The sequence below is a fragment of the Phalacrocorax carbo genome, chromosome 11 (assembly GCF_963921805.1).
Source record: "Phalacrocorax carbo chromosome 11, bPhaCar2.1, whole genome shotgun sequence".
Taxonomy (NCBI): Eukaryota; Metazoa; Chordata; class Aves; order Suliformes; family Phalacrocoracidae; genus Phalacrocorax; species Phalacrocorax carbo.
The window spans coordinates 9,679,702-9,700,200 of record NC_087523.1 but is presented as its reverse complement, the minus strand read 5'-3'; the positions used below and the strand labels follow the sequence as shown (position 1 = coordinate 9,700,200).

Sequence of the window (20,499 nt, the reverse complement as noted above, 5' to 3'; positions counted from 1 at the left end):
AGCACTGACTTGTGGACCACTGCAGGCAGATGGCCACTGGCCATCACATCAGGCAGAGACTTGAGGCAGCGACACTGCAGGCATCCTAGATACTCAGCTTGCCTTACATGGAAAAATAAGGCCATCGGCATTTAAAAAACAGGTGCAAGTTAATTTCTTCCAACAGTCAGAGACAGATTTATCCAGGTTTGGGTTTCCTGCAGCAGCCATGCCCACCAGCTTCCACACATGCAATCCGTGGTCCTCAGGGTCCCCGCGATGCTCCAGGACTGCCTGCACCAACAGGAGCCGGGTGTCTGCTGCTCCTGGCTGCGGAGATGTGCCGGCGGTACGGGCCTTCTCGGGGACTTGGAGAAACGCTGTGGTTTTGTGCTGGCAAGTGAAGAGTGCGAGCAGGGCAACAGCCCCAGGTGCTGATCTGGCTGCCGGCGTCCCCACGGGAGACGCTGCCACATTCACATCAGGGGGCTGCATGATGGTAGGAGGGAAGAGGGTGGCTTTGGGGGGAGGGTGACAAACAGGACCAGCATTTACTGTGGGACACATGATAATTAAAAGCAACAAACAGATGTAAGGGATTTGTATATGCCTTGCTGTGAAATGCCTGACATCGGATGCTATCATGAGAAAGGAGCCAGGACCACATCAGAAGTCCTCCCTGGTCCGGCAAGTCTTACATCCAGCTAAGCAATTAGAGGATGGTGACAGAAACCTCAGCACCACGAAGCCTAAGAAATGAACAACGTACTGAGAGGTTTCACCTTCCAGAATTAATATACCAGCTTGCCCATGAGGACGCAAGCCAGGTTGGCTCAGCCAGGGGGCAGGAGCAGGACCCTGCCCCAGGGGCACGGGAGGACTCTTCTTGTGGCCGTGGTCATTTTTTCCCGGCTTAGGGCCACACCACCCATGACAGCACAAAACAACAGACTAATTACCAAGTCTCATTTTTTGCTCTCCTTTTTCCCCTTCATTGCTACCAGAAGTGCAAATAGAGGCTGGTCCACTGGAGAAACCCAGAGCAGCTTGCATGCACATGCCACCCATGAGGCCGTCATAGCATGGAGCTGTATGTGTTAGAGCAAGAGAGGCACAGAGCTGTTAAATCAGGTCCTTTCAAGGGCTGTATTTTTTAATTCCAACTCTTTGGGAGACAGCACCTCACATGCCACCAAGAACACTACCCCTCTGGTTCATTTTGCATTTGAAGGTTATTACCATTTCCATTAATTTTAATTATTAATTCTATGTATGGTAATTTTTCTTTAAAACACAGTCGTAATGACAAGTTACGTGGAAAAAAAAACAAGAAATACCTGAAGGAAAGGCGTACATGTCCTCCTCAAAGCCAGCAGCATGCCTTGTCCCTACCCGTACAGTTTAGTTTATAAGTTCGTGCCAGAGAGCCGATTTCACACACAAACACAAAATAAAAGCAGGAACACAACTTTTGATCATCCTACATTGATGTTTACTCTTTTTTCCTGCAGCCTCAGGTGACAAATCTGTCCTTTATACAGCGGAGGATCGTTGTGCTATTAAGGAAATCAAGTGGACACATTTAAAACTCACCACAGGTCTTTGCATTGGTAGCTTGTACGAAACTAAGGAATAATAATTAGTAACCGATTGGATGTAAAATGATAAATATAAATTCAGAAACTTTTTTTTCTGAGCAAAAATGCTCAAAAGCAGGAGAATTTACAAGCAACTTTCTTACATATGAACACTTACGCCAAGATGGGAGATGTTGGAGAAGGCAGCCCCTCCAAACACAAGGGCTTTTGTTCCACCATTCTCTGAGCTCTGAAGAAATTTAATTTTTTGTTTTTCCTTCTTCATTTAACTTTGCCGGCCTGCCAGCTGGGTATAAGCCAGAAGGGTTATCCAGTCAGACCTTACTGCGGTATATTTACAATGGTAGTGCATCTAAGGTTTGTTTATTTCTGGATTAAAATTCAAATGGCTAGAACCATTTAAATAATTAAAGGGCAATCAGAAAATGCCATGAAACCAAACAAATCAGGAAAAAGTCATGGAAACCATCAGCAATATTTAATTCAGAAATTCTCTTTGTTAGGGAACTTAGCTGAAAGAAAACAGCTGGATGTAGTTCAACTCTCTAAATTAAAAACAATCTAACAAGGTCTATAGGGATAACTCTTTCAGCTACATATTGGAGACCAGATTCACTTCTACCAAGTAAATGTAATAGCACTCAAAGCTAGAAAGGAAATTCCTCAGAACTGAGGTAGTTTCTAAGTATCAGCACATTTTCCAATTCCTTGCAAGGCAACTTAGCTATTTACAATCCATTTTTTCCCACACATAAATTTATAACTTTTTCAATTTTATGCTTCCATGATTTATTTTCTAAAGAAAAATAACCTAGCCAGAATATCCCTACTCTACTAACATCATGTTTTAATAAATAACTGGCTACTTCTAGTAAAATTAAGCCTCCAGGATTGTTTATACCAGCCAAGAATACTCCGTCTTTATAGCTTTGCAGAAATTTGGCGTGAAAATAAAGTTGAATACAACGCTGACCCTGAGCTAACAAGTAATTAATGCTTCAATATAAAAATAGAAAATTATCCTTACAACACAACGGTGGAATAGAGAAAACCCTCTCTCTCTGGATTGCTCTCCTGGCTGGACCCCAGCGTCCAGCCAGACCTAAAGGCTACCTAAAGCAGGAGGAGACGTGCAGAATACTTTGAGTCTTTCCAAAGACTTTGTTTTCCCTAAACTATTTTAAAAATTATTTCATCTCTTTCCTTAAAGATATAAATTTCTTTTATTAACGAGTTGCCATTCGCCACAACACTGTTCTGACTGCAAAAGCACAGGTAGAGAGAAAGAGGAGGGTGTCTCGGGTGGTACCAAAAAGCTACAGCCGCTGGGCACCAGTTCCCAGGACACCAAATACACTGAAAAGGAGGCGTCTTGAGCCCTGCCAGCTCCTGCCTGCTCCCCTCCGCTCTGCCTGCAACAGTGCCGCGGGTCGCTGCCCGCCTGCTCCTTCCCTTTTGCCCCCCATTGGCGAGGAAAAAACTCTTGCAAAAACAAACCCGACACCCCCCCGGCCTCCCCTCCCACAAAGTATTCCTTAAAAACAAACACACACGCACAAAATTTATCCAGCGTTCATCTAACAAATTTGCAGACAAGACACATTGGCATTTGGATCTGTGACAGGACAAGTTGCTTCCAACGGAACAAGTTTAATGCCTTATTCCATGGGGGATGCACGTCAGGAACTGACCTACAGGAGTTACAGCTAATTGCAAGGATCCTGGGGAACAAACGACAACTCTTCTTAGCGTCTGTGGAACTGGAATTCTCTGTAATCTCTTCCAATTTAACCAAACCTCCTGTAAAGAAAGCACAACCTGCTCCTGGCATTAACGCCCTATGCAAACGGGGCACTTGGCACACTGACCAGCTCTGCCTTCACCTTCTGTTTTACTGCATAATAAAGACAAATTATTTCCACTTCTTTCCAGATAAGGCAACTAACGTAATGTGGATAAATGGGAAGTTAACTACATGAAACATGTTTTCTGCTCATTGGGCAATTATTTTTTCCCCATAAGATAACATGATAAATAAAACCTGCTTCTGTACAGATATTTCTCATTTCAGAAACACATATTTGTTACAGGCCAAGAGAAGACCCTGGGGGTTTTTTTTGTTTTCGTAAGAAATATGGTCAAATAAAAAAAAAAAAAAAAAAAGAGGAAAAAAAAAAAGAAAAGTGATAAAGACACAAATGCAGAGCTAACTACAGGCTTGTATATACATTTTTGTTATCCACCTCTAACATGGACTTTTGGTGAACGGGACAGACTGGTCATCCCCATTCCTGTTATTCCCAGAATAGCAAGGGAAAAAAAACCTCAGTATCTCAAAACCAGTGGCAACATAGTAAAAACTGTACACTGTTGTCCATTAACTTAAAAAGCAAAGTCCCTAGATGGTATAAAAGTGAAAGCAGGTGCCTTCTAACTTTGATAATAAAAGTCTTTCCCCCCCACCCCTACGCTGCACAATTATCTCCATTGTCTTTGCACGGCCAAGAACAAAATGCTAAGGAGCAAGGCTGCTTGTGATAAACCGCTCCTGGTAGCAGCAGAAGTGTTCATGTTCTTATCGCTCTTGTTGGAGTTCCCAGTGACTTCGGTGGCATTGAACTCGAACTCCGGGGAGCACTGCTGGAGCTCGCAGCCGCTGCCGCTCTCCTCCCCGCTGCTCTCCTCACCTGCGGGAGACAAACACACGCTGTCCTCCTCTGCCACCTGCGGCGCGATGCTTCGCTTGCAGAAGGCAGCGGAGGGCGAAAAAAGGCAAGCGCATGGACGTTTTGACATTTATGAGATGTAAGCACAGGTCCTCTTGTTAATGCGGCTTCTGCATTCGTCACACCCATCTCTACTGGTGGATGAAAAGCTGGACGTGACCCAGCAATGTGCGCTCGTAGCCCAGAAAGCCAACCCTATCCTGGGCTGCATCACAAGCAGCACGGCCAGCAGGTCAGGGGAGGTGATTCTGCCCCTCTGCTCCGCTCTGGTGAGGCCCCACCTGGGGTGCTGCGTCCAGCTCTGGAGCCCTCAGCACAGGAGGGACATGGACCTGTTGGAGCGGGTCCAGAGGAGGCCACAAAAATGACCCGAGGGCTGGAGCAGCTCTGCTGCGAGGACAGGCTGGGAGAGTTGGGGTTGTTCAGCCTGGAGAAGGGAAGGCTGCAGGGAGACCTGATTGTGGCCTTCCAGTACTTAGAGGGGGACTATAGGAAAGATGGGGAGGTGCTCTTTATCAGGGAGCACAGTGATAGGATAAGGGGTAATGGTTTTAAACTGAAAGAGGGTAGATTTAGATTAGATACTAGGAAGAAATTTTTTACTGTGAGGGTGTTGAGGCCCTGGAACGGGCTGCCCAGGGCAGTTGTGGATGCCCCATCCCTGGAAGTGTTCAAGGCCAGGTTGGATGGTGCTTTGAGCAACCTGGTCTAGTGGAAGGTGTCCCTGCCCATGGCAGGGGCCTGGAGCTAAATGATCTTGAAGGTCCCTTCCAACCCAAACCATCCTCATGCAGCCTGCCAGAGATGCTGGTTCCCACCATCTTTACTAACACTTGTACTGAGAGCTGAAGCTTAACCAGCTACCCAGTTTCGGCATGAAATCCAATTAAAACGAGAAAAAGCAAAAGCAAAAGGCAAACAACAGCAAACATACTTATGTCAATGAAGTCAACATCGTTCCCACTGTATGCATTCTTCAGCTTGTTGGTCATCACCCGCAGAGCCATGATTTGCCGGCGAATCACCATGTCTGGCTTAGTAATATCGACTTCTACCTCTGGGTTATTCACTTGACTTGCTAAGCCGTTTCCAGTCACCGCAAAGTCATACCTGAAAAGAAACCGTTCCTGCTGGTACCAGAGCTGCAGCTCGGCAAGGTCCCGCACCGAAGGGCAAAAGCACAGGAACTCAGTGATGCCACCCCAGTTTCCAGCCTCAGTGATCCTGAGCCCAACACGATCTTCCCACATGCTAACCCTCACGGATCCCTTCTCTAGCTTCTTACCCCATCTCCCCTCCCTGCAACCTGACCAGCATGTGAAATTAAACACCGTTTTCATATACCGTTTGCCACAAGGCAGGGGAAAGACAATTTTCTCCCCAACTTGAAAAGAAAAGGAAGATCTGGGGTTTACAATAATAATGGCTTACAACAGCATAAATCAGCTCGCTGCAGGCAATGGAGCGAAACAAGCTGCTGAGATGCCTTGATGCCCACTTAGATGGCACTTTCAGGAAAACAACCTTTGGGGCCATAGTTATCCCAGAGAAACTTATAGTAGTTGGAGTAGTTGGAGGCAAGAATGTCATTCTGGCTTTGCATAATGCACCTTAACCATCAAGTTGAGGTATTAAATGTGTACTTCTCACCATGCAGACATGAGATGCAATTTCCCTAATAACCCCAGCAGGAGAAACATCTGTGTTGTTGAAGATAACCCCACGCATTGAAGCAGAGAAAAGCCAAGCTGCTCAGCCTGAGGAGGTGCGCACGCTCAGGTCTGAACACACCTACAGCCTCTTGGTTTAAAAGAGACTGAGCAACAAAACCCAAAAGAATACATCTCCTGAAACAGGTATTTGTAGTATCATCGTACAGAGCAGGGATATGACACTTTCTTTTCCTCCTCCCATTAGTTGACTTGCACTGTTTAACAGAAGAAGATTTTACTTTTGCTTAGTTATGATGCCAACATCAGCATCACGAGAGAGAGAAAAGCCTTTAGCACAATCTGCGGATCCCAGAGACCAGGCAGTGAGATATAATCATATGCCTGAAGGGCATGCTCAAACCCTGTCCTGTATTTGCAAGGGTATATTATTGTTGTTGTTGTTGTTATGATTTGTGTTCAATATTATATGTTGCAAAGAGGTCAGAGAGAGACCAAAGTGTGGAAGACTACTGAACTTTTAAGCTTATTGGAGCCACAGAGAAAAAGAGTAATAGTAAAGCAAAATATCTTGCACAACCCACACGGGATGGCAGTAAGTGAGGTCCAGCCTCCCCCAGACACCCCTCTCTGTCTGCTTGCCCAGTGCTGCCAAGTCTCCAACTCCCCTCCTTACTGATGCCCGACCTCACGCACTGGGGGAATCTGCCATGAAAAGCTCGGTACAAGCTGCTGAGAAAAAAGACCTCGGGAGGGCAGAGTCGTTTCTTGTTGCAGAGACCCAAACCACTGTCCTGGCCGAGCAAGGCCGTTTCCGGCAACATGAAACAGTACAAAATTTACGCGGTATGGCTCAGTCCTGTGCTCCCACAATATCAAGGGCATAAACTGTTATTACTTAGAAAAACTGCTGGAACACCCTGGATGACTATTTTTTTCTTTAATGGAACATCTTGGATTTTGCTTATTTCCTCAGTAAGCAAACAGAAAAAAAAGAAAATTCTATTTCCAAAATAAAAGTTAAACAGTTACATAAACCGTATGGACAGAAAAATTTTGGCTTATACATGTGTTGGCAATTTCTTCCTTAGGAAAAAAAAAAAGTTTCTTAACTATTTTTCCATAAAAAGCATGCATGAAAACCACCGGCCCCCTTGTGCCACTGACCTCTGCAGCAGAGAGGTGGACCTGCCACCGGCCCCCACCTCCTTTGCCCTCGCTCAACAAGAAACACCAGCTGGGGCACTGGGGCAACAGCACTGTCAGACAACACAAGCATCCCTGCTCTGTGGCTGTGACACCGGATTTTGTACAAACCACCTCCCCGAACCCAGGAGCAACCAGTAAGAGGTTCAGGTCCAAGGAGAGGTGTTGTTATCTAGAAATATAGATTCAGTTCTACGCTTTCAAATAAACCACCACATAGAGCTTGGACAAGCCTTTAGCTTTGCATTCAAGCTCCCCCCCATCTACACAAAAAAGAGGGTACCAGCAGCAGCCTGTCTCGGGGGAGCTGGGGTCAGTCCCGTAAGAGGAGAGGGCTCGGGGAGAGAAGCTGGCACTCTGGGAAAGGCTGGGGCGAGAGGGAGAGAGTTAACCGGCGGCAGCAGCATCGCCAAACCTGCTCTTGGCGCTCCCATTCCAGCACTCGTTCTCGTTGACGGTGCCTACAGACATCTTTTCATCGTTGCAAATGTTGCCAGGGAGAGATGACCAAAATTTTTTGGCTTGCTTCAGTTTCTCTTTCACATCAGTAACCTATTAAAGAAAGAAAAAAAAAAAAGAAACACAGCACATAATCCAGAATACCGAACGCTCATTAAAAGTGAAGCTGGAAAGGTATTTTTTATCACAACAGACGTGTATAGGCCAGATCTTCAGGTTGCCTGTTTTGATGGTTGATTTACTTTTTTAATACAAAATTAAACACCGTTCCTCAAACTTATATTACTCATAAGTCAAGCTTTAAAACAGGCGCTTTTCTGACATACAAGCGTTGAGGTAATTCACATCTAGAGCCACGGGCAGATTACACCCCTCAGAGAGTTTAAGACAGGCAAGGAATATTAAGAAACCCTATAAATAATGAATGGAAAATTATACGCTGCGGTACATGGGTGCAAAGCGCCTGTGTGGCACTGGCAGGACCAGGCACTCACCAGTCGGTCCAAGCTGGTGCCGGCAGCTGTAGTCGGCCGTTCCTCTGGGTTGTAGGGTCTAAAACGAGCGCTGAAACCACTTTCTGAGACGGAACGAGCGGTCCGGCCCTGGGCAAGTGTTTTTGGCTGCCCACAACCCTGGAAAACCTACATGAGAGAAGGAAACAGTTTTATAAAATGGGAGGTAACAACCACCTCCCTTCTCCAGGTTCCAACCCAGCCCCTGCCCAAAATGATACATCAGCTTTATATATACTTGAAAGGACATTAAAGAAAAAGCATATTGACAAGAATAGGGAAATAAAACATATTGGACAAATAAAGCCCAAGTGTTCTCTTGGTCCATTTACCTTCTGAGACACCTGCATGCTGTTCTCCTGCATGTTCATGATCGCATCTGAAATTTTCACATCAATGGGGTCCATGACTGACTCAATGTTGAAGGGACCCTCCAGCCTTTCTGCTACCAGCAGCATCGAATCTAAAACAAGGAGAGAAATAAAGGCTTTTAATGGAGAAACTTCAAGGATAACAGATAACATGGATAACAGATTGAGCACACGGACATTAACCACCGCAACGTTGCTTCTGACCAGCACGCATCTCCAGGAAACATCTTCCTCCGTTCCCAGAGCCTACAACTTCACCAGGCACTTACAGGCTGCCAACATGACGCCAGGGGCTCATATACATCAAAAGCTGCATTAAATGAGGGAGAGCCATCGCAGCCTGCCAAAAGGCAGCCTGTAATCAGCTTCTCCAATTAGAACAAGCATTACTAACACCCTCCTCTCCAAGCTCATTTATTAAAGGTTTCCTTGTGTCATTTGTTTTTCAAGACTGCTTTCAAAGCTGAGAGAGAGAAAGCCACTGGCTTCCTCATGCTGTCCTGAACGCAAGAGACCAACGTGAAGGGGCCCAAGATGACCATCACTACCATCCCTCCCTTATGGAAAGCTAGAGGCCTTGCCGTGTCCGGGGAAGCCAAAGCATTACACATTCTGGCATTACACGGACAATTTGCACAAGGGAGACTGCGTGAGACCATGGTAGATGTTGTGCTCTAATGATATATTTGGCACATCTCCATGCAAGTGGAGATGGAAAAGTCCCTCAGCCAACACTAGGTCACTCCTGTGCTGACATGCACATCCTCATCAAATACATCCTTAAACATAGCAGCTACTGAACTTCCATTACTTCCTCTGGGAAATTATTATTGGCATTAAGGCTTTCACCCTGCATTGCATTTTAGACCTCTTTCTCTGGTTCTCCCCTAGAAGGTGCCTCCAGGTACACACACCTTGTGCTAAGCACTCGTCTCTTCTTGCCCATCACAACCTTTAACATTGTTTTCACTGCAGTCCCTCAACCCTGGAGCACCCTGTTTGCTGGACTCCTCTCCTGCGTCACTTTGTGACTCTCTGTCGTACGCTGTTCTACCCATAATTTTCCAGCTGCATTTCCAGTTGCTCTACTCATAATTTTCCAGCTGCATTTAATTCTTCAATTTGTCCTAGCCTGCGTGACATGGGAGGCCAGGGCACCACGGTCCCTCTGGCCCTGAGGAAACCCTCTTCCAAGGAGCTCCTCCCCGCGCCCAAGGATACGCCTGTTCCTTTCCATTAAGGAGAAATGGGCGCCTCACAGTCAGGCTATTAATTTCTCTTGAAAAGTGTTTCTGCTGATGTTCATCCTCCTCCTCAGCACAGAAGGTACCTTCAACAAGCAGAAAACTTCCATGGGCTCCGGCTACCTGTTAAAGCCCTATAAAGATATTCCACATACTGAATGATTGAGTAATAGCTCTGCCTTAGTGCCCAACTCATGTTAAACTACACTAAAAAAAACCCACAAACAGATTATAAATTAAGCTATCTGTGTATTTAAATAACGACGACAATGATGATGATGATAATCCAACAACAAACCCCCCCGCATGGATTGCAGACATCTTCCTAGCCTGCAAATCCACTTTTTAAAGGCAAATCAGTATTCCAAAGATTTGCTGGATACTAGTTAAGGGTTGAACAGTCGATCAATGCATCCTAAAAACCATGTCAGCCAGGACTCACACAGCTCCACCAAGGTGCTGGTGTTTAGGGAGTGAACCCCGGGAGGAGCTGGAGCCCCCAGGAAAGCCCCTCACCCTGCAGGCACACACCACCAGCATCAATGATGGAGCTGTCGCAGGGCATGGATGGAATTCAGCCATCAGGGACTACAAACAGGTCTGAACTAAATGCATTTTAAAAAAAAAAAAAAAAAAGGAAAAAAAAAAAGAAGGTAATAACAAATGAAACAAAGAGTCTTAGACTGTATTGTGGTGGGCTCCAATAAAGTGATGCTTCAAATCTCTGAGTAATGACTGCTAGCATGAATATACCATTGTGCCGGAGGGGAGAAAAATGCTTTTGATGTGCTACCAAATGGAGACTTTTGTAAACAAGTGGAGCACAACTTAAATGTGTTCATCATTGTCAAAGCTTTTGGGGTTTTTCACGCGCATAAAGAACATCCCGGCAGAGTTTACAGGAAGCCGCTCATTTCAAATAAAAATATTATGAATAGACAGATAATAAAACACACAAAATGCATAGGTTTTTTTTTTTAAAAAAAAAAACAACCCCAAATCATTCCATTTTGTAACTACTTAATTCTCTGAGTGGCCAGGAAAGGCCGCAGATCAATAAAGTGTTTGTGAAAGACTGAAAGGAAACATAAACCCCAATTCTTCTGGCTGTTTGGCGTCTTTGTAAACTTTGAGCCGGGCAGGCCATCCACAAGACCATGGGAATGTAGAGCGAATTGGGTCCTTTGTTAGCGGGGGTGCCATGGCGTTACATGTATCACAGCCCAGGAATGCAGCCTCCGCTTTGACTGCCGATAGAGAAAATGCATTCGGCCTCCAGCAGAGCTGCCAAAGCTGGCGAGAAAAGATAAGGAAAGTAATAATTGCCCTTGGAGAATATATTCAACTGGAGCTCTTCAGAAGCAGGGATTGATACTGGCAAGGAACGCTAAATGAAATGAACTTTCATTAAAAAGGAAAAAAAAAAGGGGGGGGGGCTCTACCTCATGCACAGTTTTGGTTTTGGGGGCATCCTGCAAACTTTTACCTCCCACCAGGAGCTGGCTGGTGTCCGCACCAGCAGTCGTGGCGAGCAGCGATTCCCTCTGGCAGCCACGTTTGACATTAATAGGGTTGGCTGGGGTTCAAGATAACGCTAGCATGTCAAGAGGGGAGGCACGCTGCACTGAAACCAGCGATGAAGCTTTGGTGCAACTCATCTCCCAAAAAGATTTTCCATTACTGGGAGAGGAGTTGAATATAAATATCAATTATTTTGCACCAGAGCTGGGGCAAAATAATTGATATCTATAAGCCACGGTGAGGTGGCTCAGCTCTACTTCACAAAAAAAAAAGTCTGGCAGAGTGAAAAATGTCCCTGTGCCATTTATTACAAACATGCAGCATGACAAAGACTGTCTCTCCTCTCTGTGATGGGGAGATAGAAGTGGACTGTGGGGGACACACACACACACAACCCCCCAACCCACACCATACAGCGTCATCCCTTAAAGACCCTTTTCCTCCTGCATACATTTGTCCTTGCTACTGCCATTGAGACAATCCTTGGCAATTCTTTCACATTGTGCCACCAATAATCAGAAACCCACATCTTCAGCCTCACTGTCTGACTTGAAGAACAAAAGGCAGTTTTCAGTCTTAACCCCAAGATCTGATTTAAAAGAGGGGGGAAGGAGGGGAGAGACCTTGACCATTCATTAACAACAATCATCTTTTTTTTTTTTTTTTTTTTTAAAAGGGGAAAAAATTCTTTGCACACAAAGTAGTACTCCAGATATGTACATGGAGCCTGAATTCGACATCTTTGAGCAGAATAAACCTGGGGGGTGGGGGGTAGGAATCATGAAAAGGCACTGGAGATTAACACTGTTCATTCAGGAGAGCTCCAAACCCCCCAATAGCTTGTTTGAAACAAAGTATATCCCTCTCTAATTGGTGTACAATTATGTCAGGAATAGAGGGCAAAATGATTTAAAGATAGTTAAATGGGAGAAAAGAGTAGAAAATTTGGTCATTATTTCATATGCTGCAGCTTTAAATGGTACCTTGCAGCAGTAAGGCAGTATAAAGTCTTCCTGTCTCAATAAACCTACGATCTTTACATCCCAGTTTGGAAAAGCTTTACATAAGTGACTTACGTATAGACCCACTAACACATGCGCATGTATATTTTATACGCACAGGCACCCAAATTCATATACACTTGCAGCATTTGTTGCAAGTTCTCCTATTTAACTATCTTCAAATTGTTCCACTACGTTCAAAGTCTGGTTTTGACACATAATAAATCAGTGCTGTAACTTAGTACTTAAACTTGCAATGCAAAATAGCATCGAACCCATGCAGGTGGGGTTTTTTATTGTTGTTGTGGGGTGCTTTGCGGGGGATTTTTTTTAGTTTTTTGTTTGTTTATTTATTTATTTAAACTTCTCAACAAACACACACACAGAGGATATCTGTGAGATATGCCCTGCCCCAAACACCAGACCTATTTAATTTAATTTGCCTCAAGTGGCAAATTGAGGAAGAAACCAAAATCTGGAACATAACCAGCACCTGTTTAGTTATTAAACTGTCTAAAGCAAGCACCGCTTAAGTTTTCAGTGTCTCTACTCCACTGCAAGAATCAACCCAGACTGCAAGAACCAAGCAAATACTGCCAATAAGTGTAACGAAGCTTAATACCATACTCAAGTAACGAGTGGGCAAGAAGCCCCTTGGGGAGGAAGCACTGCAAGAAGAAAGCTTTGCTTCCAACCCGGAATCACATTTATTTATTTAGCCTTGTTTAATAATCTTAATTATTGTATGCAGTCCCTGATCAGTCTCGTGTGACAGGGCTCGCTGGCTTCCAACGGGGTTCGTTTTTAGCTGCATACCACCTACAGCAATTAGCTGCTTGTGCTTTTGTCTGTTTTCTGGCATTATGCCCTTCCCTTTCATAGGATTCCTCTTTTCTGCTTGGACTAGATGTTTGCAAGTCTCCTGGCTTTGAGCTATTTCAGCAACAGTTGTAGCTGAAATACTTAATATTCTCATGAGAAAGACGGCTGGGAGGAATGGGGTGGGGGGTGTCAGCCTCCCAGAGAATGACTTGGAAACCCAATTTAGTGTCACATTTAACTCCCTATATGGAATACACAGGCAAAAAAACGCCTTCTGAAAATAATACCCTGCACACATCCAATTGGCATGGTCAGTGAAATGAAAAGCCAGTGCACAAAACACGGGAAAAGAAGTTCTAAGATTTAAATCTAGCCTGAAATGCCAATTATCAGCAATTTCCCTTTCATATCTTGCAGCTTAACGAAAAGAAAATCTTTTCTTTCTAACAGGCTTTTTCTTCCACGAGTGGGATGGGAAGAGCACCGCAGCCTTGTCAGTAGCGGCAGATACTTCACATGTGCACTTCATCACACATTAACTGGAGTGAAGCGACTGCTCCCAAAGGATGCTTGTTCACAGATAAATCAAGCCTCCTAGAAAAGGAGCACAAATGAAAACATTTAACATTATCTATTGCCTGTGCTCCCAAAACGTGATGCATCGCCAATTCTGCTGAGCCTTGACCCAAGGTAGAATTTAACATTTCAGTCTAAATTTCATGTATCGAATAATACCATTTATAAGCATGGAAGAGAAATAATCAACAGGAGGAAGAGGATGGCAAAAGCACTCGCACAGCGTCACGTAAGGCCTATCAACATTTCAAAAGGATAGTGGCCGAGCGCCAAATGAACTGTTTAAAAACAGATTCAGACACATGTCCCATTCAATTTTTTTAATGTAAAATACAGGTCCACAGCTTTCCCCAAAGCTCACCCCAGCTAGAAGGCAGACTCTCAGACTGCTGAGGAAGAAAACTGGCTTTGGGAAGGACAGCTGTAAGGTGACAACAACGTAAAAGGAGTAGTATGGAAAAAACAGCTTGCACACACACTTGCTCCAGCAAGAAGACACCCCAAGCCTACAAGCATGACAGGTCCATCACTGAAACAGAGGTCACTGGCACAACAAAAGTCCCAGTGATTGAGAAATAAATGTGAACTGCAAAAGGTGTGTTGTAAACAAAGATGTAGAAGGAAAAGATACCCATCACAAGACACCTAAAAACCTGCTATAGCTCAGCACAGCCATTCACAAAAGCCATTTAGGTGGAGGACACAATATCAGCATCACGCAGTTTTAACCCATACTGCCTTACCCATAAAGGTATTCCACTCTGCGTCCAAGTCCCCTTGGTTGGCCAAGCAGCCTCTCATGACGTTAAAGCAGTAGTTGTAACAGGGCTTCACCGATACCAGACCCCGGCAGTGTGGGCAGTACATCATCTTCAACAGCGCTTGTGTACCCTGCGGTGTGGGATTCACCTTTACGAGAGAAAAAGAGGAAAGGAGAAGAAAATTAGCCCTCGGTCACTAAAGCAAAAAACCACACACGTTTACCCTAGGGTGGGTGGGAACAGAGCTGTGCAGGGGAGGTGCAATGGGGTCAGCCACTGCTGTCTGGTCAGAGCTCCCCAGTATCTGGGGAACAGATGAAGGGGTCTGGCTCACCTCCTTGGGTGTACCTGCTACTCCAGGGGTCACAGCCAATCCCCGACTCTGCAAAACCTTATATCCACTGCAATATACCCAGTGACAGCTGCCTGGTATTGTGGGACCACTCCCTGGGCTGCAAGGACAGGCACCCCAAGGGGACAGGAAGCATTCGAGATTAGGGCAGGGACTAACAGGCCACCAAGCCAAAAGGCATAATGCAGGGCTGCGTTATCCAAGCCCCACCGCAAACACACACTGAAGACAACAATGCCGGGACTTCTCAGGAAAAAGCGGCTGAGACGGGATGCCTGCCGCTATCCCCGCACCAAACCCGTGGGGAGTGTGCCCTCCTCCACTGCAACCCTGTGGCTAGGCTCCTCCTGGACAACCGCCCAGCAGGGCTCTCCGGCAGAGACACCTGCTCCTTTATCTTACATTCAACTCCTGCAACACAGCATTTACATGACAGATACCCACGTTCACTTACACTCAGCACCCACCACGCTAAATAAGGCTGTTCCCCACGGGCGAAGGAGGTGGCAGCTACAGCCCCGCAGCTGAGGACAAGCCGGGAAGACCCTCGAAACCAACGTGCAACTGCTGGGCGTGCAAGCGGAGCTATCTGCAGCAGGCACGTCACCCTCTGAGCCCTCGGCAGGGCTATTTTCCAAAGTGACTCATGGTCATTCATGTTTGATTCACTCTCTGGCCCAGCTTCAAAACATTCATTGAAACCATTTCCACCCAGCTGGTCTGAGGAGCGTTAGCTCCAGCACCACGTACTAGTGCCGACCACGTGGTGGGTCTGTCTAAAGCACTAAACAGAGAAGCTCCCTCAAGAGCAAGTTTAAGTGTTAATTAACCACACATGAAAATGGAAAATTAAGATGTGATCAGAGATATGCTGACAAAATAGAAGCAGTCTCTGGTGTTTTAGCAATGCACTTGAGACTTCTTGTACAGCATTTATGGAAAGCACTCTACGTAGATCACGATCTGAGACTGTACTGAAGGAGGAGACTCCCTAACAGCCTCGAGGAAGAGGGAAGTCATTCAATACAAATGGCTGGAGATGTGGATGGCCTCCACATCTCATCTCCTGGAGGTCTGGAAACTGATTTCATGGCAGAAAGGATGACAGGCCTGAACAGAGATGAACATACGTGAGGAAGCCCTGGGACCTGGTACCACATGTACACTGAGGACCATACTATTGCAAAGCTCATCACCACATGAGGTCTATGGAGAAACAGAACATGATCTGGTGCAAAAACTAGTTGACAGCATATGAAACTAGGAGGATTTTAACAGAAGGACAATCTTCTGTGCTTGACGGAGCTCAGTGCTGGATTTTGGCTGACCAGCAACATTCATTCAGACACCAGTTCACCCCTCTTTTGTTATCTTTACCCCTCTTTTGTCCACAAGGAGCCTGTTTGGCTGAGCAAAAGGAGAATCGATGTAAAAAGCTGTTTGTGGTGGTGAGGAAATCTGATTCAGACACTTCAGAGCATATATACGCACATATATATATATAGATGATATATATATAATATATTTGGAAGGCGCAGCGGGAGCAGGAGCCCCAGCAGAAAGCTCCCTATTGGGGCAGCATGGCTTTAAAGCAGAGCTAGTTCAAACACTGGGAAGAGCTCAAGCAACAGAAATCAGCTAAATCAGATGATTTATAGTAGGAAAACTGAAAACAGACAAATGTAAAGGTATCATCTGCCATCCAGATGGTGCAGCCCTTGCATAACAAAAAAGTTGTGGGGCAGGGGGGAAGAGGGAGCTAAACAACATCTAACACCCAGAGACAGAGCTCTGAAGGATGACCCAGTTTAGTAGTTTAGGCATTTTTATGATAAAAATCTCTTCCCGCTACACTTGGTGGTAGGTGCCAGGACCTCCACACCTAAGTCCTGAGGTTTATCAGCAGATCCCAGCCGTCCTGGCACTGCTGGTCTTCGAAGAACCACTCTGCATCCTCCTTGGGAAAAAAATTAGGAAAAGGTTGATAGCATCAACCGGGTGCTAGAACAGTTTGAAGCTGGACAAGGAGCAGGAGACTTCCCCAATCCTATCATGGAAAGCTGCAGCTTTATGAAAGGGAGCGCAGAGCAGCGTGCTGCAAAAAAATCATCCGCTCAGCAGTGACCTGGGAGGCACCTTCCCATCTTAGGTTCCCGCTCACCCCTCATGGCTGCAATCCCGCAGCATCCGCCCTGCTTTGATATTTCATAGGGGTTGATCTTTATGAATCCCAGCAGATGCAGGGGAAACTGAAGCCACTTTCCCGCGTTCCTCAGCAGATGACATGGGACAGTCACTTGGATTAGATCCTTTGAACAAAGGCCCAGCACGAATTTAAAAGCAAAGGGGGTTTTGCTTCCTCCCCTACATAGGTTTGCAGCTCTGAGCCATACACAGAGCTAAGCAAACAGGGCGATGAAAAGCAAACCCCAGTGACCACCAAACCAAACCCTAAGTAGTGATGGACGTACCCTGCAGGGAAGCTGAGAGTTTGCAATATAGTTGCAGGTGAAGAGGAAGATGAAGGGGAAATTTGTCAGACCAAATCTGGCATTTTATGGTGTCAGAAAGCAACAGGAAGGCACAGATATCAGCTCTAAGAGAGAGTTTCGGGGAAGATCATGAGCAATTACACCTCGTTACAACCGTGATAAATGCTTAACTGCTACGTATTGCTGCAACAACAACCTTAACCCCTGGCAAAGGGCCCATAATACCCGGTCCAGACCAACTCTGGGTCTGTCAGTGGGTTGTGCCATATGTTGCACTGGCAATTCTTCACAAGCTTTTAATGTTCGCTTTGCCACACCAGGTGCAAGCTCTTAAAACACCACTGTATGTAACAGTAAACCCAGATATGCTTTGTTCTGGGGTTGTGTTTATCTTGGAAAGCAACTCAAGTTCATTCAAACTCTACTCTAGAATGACCCTCAAAAACCAAATAATCTCCTTTCTAATACAGCAGAGTCCCAAAGAAAGCTTTATTTGCTGAAGAGGATTTACTCTAGTAGATTTGAGCCCAGGTAGTAGTACGCTGTAGTGCACATACCCTGTAAAAGCTTATAATAGAAGTAAATGCACTCCAATCCCTTCCTTTTATCTTGTGAAATTTATTTCCCTTCCATGGCGTTCCACACCACTGCAGCAATCCATCAACCTGCGGTTTCATCATGTAAATTACAATTTGTCCATGTCCATACGCTTTGTCAAACGTGAAGATTAAAAGCTGCTAACAGATGTGTTTTGGCACCAATCTTCACGTTTGTATCGAACTTGCTCCTTAAAAACACAGATTTGTGCACAACCCACAAAAATTAGTGAGAAGCAAACAGTTCTGGGCTTTCTGGGCTTAAACCAAATGTTTCGTATCATATGTGTTGAGGCACCCCAACTTACATTTACTGGTGAAGATACAATCATGTTCTTGTAAAAATAATGTGCTTTTGGTAAAATAAAATCTGGTTTTTGTTGGTACCTTGTCATATCCACCCCATTTCAGAGTCTCACATAAGGGAAACTGTTTGCCCTATGTCCTTAGCCTTTTCCAACTCTTTGGCAACCGTGTCTGCATGAATATGTCTGGTAGAAACTTCACCATCAAAGCACACACCTATGAAGTGAAATGCCCTGTTAACAGCCTACCACAAAGCCACCAAAACTCAAGAAGAAACAATCTGTGCAAGCAGATAAAGCTCAGAAAAGCAACCGGTTTCTTTTTCCCCTCCTTCCCAAGGCAAGAAATAGCTGGGGAAGGATGACAGAGCTCCAGCCATGGGCGGTCCTGAAGGGAGCTCCCTCCAGCTGCCAGACGGCCAGAGCCACATTTTATTTTCTCATTCTACCCTCAAGTTAACATTAAGAATGTTAGTTATGACATTTAAAATCCTGGCAGCCTTAATAACTATTTATAACAACACTGATAACTCAGGCTATCTTATTTTCCAAGCTTGCACAACAGCAGCGTTGCCATGCCAGCCACAGTGCCACCAGAAAACATAAAAATCCAACAATTTGAAAATAAATGCAGTGAAATGAATTTTGATTTATACTGTGTTTTCTTTGCAAAAAACAGAATTAGGGCAATATTGGATAAAGAAAACTGAAGAAGTAACTTCAGTGACATGGAAAGATGATTTAATGACTTCCAAAACTAACTCCAAAGCTGACTGAAGGGCTGTGGGATGCTCCAGGTGAGCAGCCAATTTAGACAAGCAAAGTATCATCAATTTTTGGGACCAACACAACCTCACTTACATCATTTTTTCCTTCCCTCAGTGTTGTGCAAGAGCATAATCTTGGGACATGCTGGTCCAGACGTTCAGCTCACTGTGGAGCAGAAGATCACTCAGGCAGCTCTTGATTTGCTTCCCCACCCCAAATATTCCAATGAAAGTGTTTTGGAATTAACTATGCATTTAACCAATTTTGCTGGCCCGGTGCTAGCACATGAATAATTTAGAAAGCGTCTGGTTCAACCACAGAGTTGGACCTCCGAGGTCTTGCACAAGGGAGCACATTCAGGAGAGATACTTGGGAACCACAGGGCTCTGTTCCTCGTCAGTATTTGCCACCCGTAGCGATGTCTGCTGCAGCTTTATCGTGCTGGTTACAGTCACCTCGGTATGAGGAAAAGTTCAAGAGTACATTTACACTCGATTCCCTACTTATAACTTGCTTTTCCTCCTCCCCAGATGTGACACTGCCGGAGAGGAACAGCAGAGCTCCCGAGAATCACACCACTGGTCACTGGACCTGCTCAGTCTTAACATTAACATGTCAAAAGGGGAGCACTGTGTGCTTTTCTTCCCTGCCAGCCCCTCCAGCCAGCGCCGGGCAGAGGGGACCTCGGTACCAAGCAGACGCCTCTTCAACCGAGCGTTTACGGAGCGATGCCAGGGTCAGCATCTCCTGCTCTTGGTGTCCCCAGGACCAGCGCACCTTTCAAACAAAGCTTGTTCTCCAAAGCACCTGCCTCTCCCTGACCCAGTCGCTCAGCAGATAATTAGGAGCGTTCTGCTTGCTTTAATGAGCAAAACAGCCAGAGCATTTATCTTAGCAGTTAGACCCAAGAACTTCCTTAGTTATCCCTCACATTTGTTTACAAAATTGGCAGCAGAACCACAGTGTGGGGGGAGGCAAAGAAAAAAAATAACCCGGGTGGACTGAAACGCTCCTGCATGACGCCATCAGCTCCAAACCCACAGCCGCATCCATGCGCACTCTCAGCATGTTAAATCCGCGATGATTGCTGCTCGAGCATGCTTTGAAGGCCCTCAGATGGCTGGAGCTGAGGCAGATGCAGCCACATTCTTGGCAGGTCTTCTCAGGGTCATCTTTGATGTGGAGAAGTGCTTGGTATTGTTTTCTGTATTGATGTTTGCCCTTGGCACGTGAAAGGCAATGTCCTTGTGCATGGTGGCCCCTCGGTCTGGCCCCACAGTTTGCAACTTGCTGCCTGGACAGCACTGCTTCTTCAGAGACCCCTCTGCAACACTAAAAGGGCTCCTTGGCTCTTCTGGCTGGCTCTCAGTTGCCCGTGAAGCAGCAGCATCTGACCCCCGTCTCCTCTCAATGCGTGCAAGGAACACATTTCATTTCTGTCACTTCCCTGGGCGGGTCTGCTCTTACCCAAAGGGTGCCCAGCTTTGTTGGATACAGGAACATGAACTTCTTCCTAGAAATGATTAAGGGCACATTCCCC

General features: G+C 45.6%; 1 protein-coding gene across 1 annotated transcript in view; it reads right to left on the bottom strand.

The window, feature by feature from the left end:
• Positions 1 to 2,033: 2,033 nt before the first annotated feature.
• GPC4 (glypican 4) overlaps positions 2,034 to 20,499 on the bottom strand; it is a 68,758-nt gene continuing 50,292 nt past the window's right edge. The window contains exons 4-9 of the mRNA XM_064462969.1: positions 14,429 to 14,594; positions 8,483 to 8,613; positions 8,133 to 8,279; positions 7,595 to 7,731; positions 5,238 to 5,413; positions 2,034 to 4,264 (exon numbers count right to left, since the gene is read on the bottom strand). Of these exons, the coding sequence (XP_064319039.1) occupies positions 4,056 to 4,264; positions 5,238 to 5,413; positions 7,595 to 7,731; positions 8,133 to 8,279; positions 8,483 to 8,613; positions 14,429 to 14,594 (966 nt within the window). The 3' untranslated portion in view covers positions 2,034 to 4,055. The remainder of the gene's footprint in view (positions 4,265 to 5,237; positions 5,414 to 7,594; positions 7,732 to 8,132; positions 8,280 to 8,482; positions 8,614 to 14,428; positions 14,595 to 20,499) is intronic.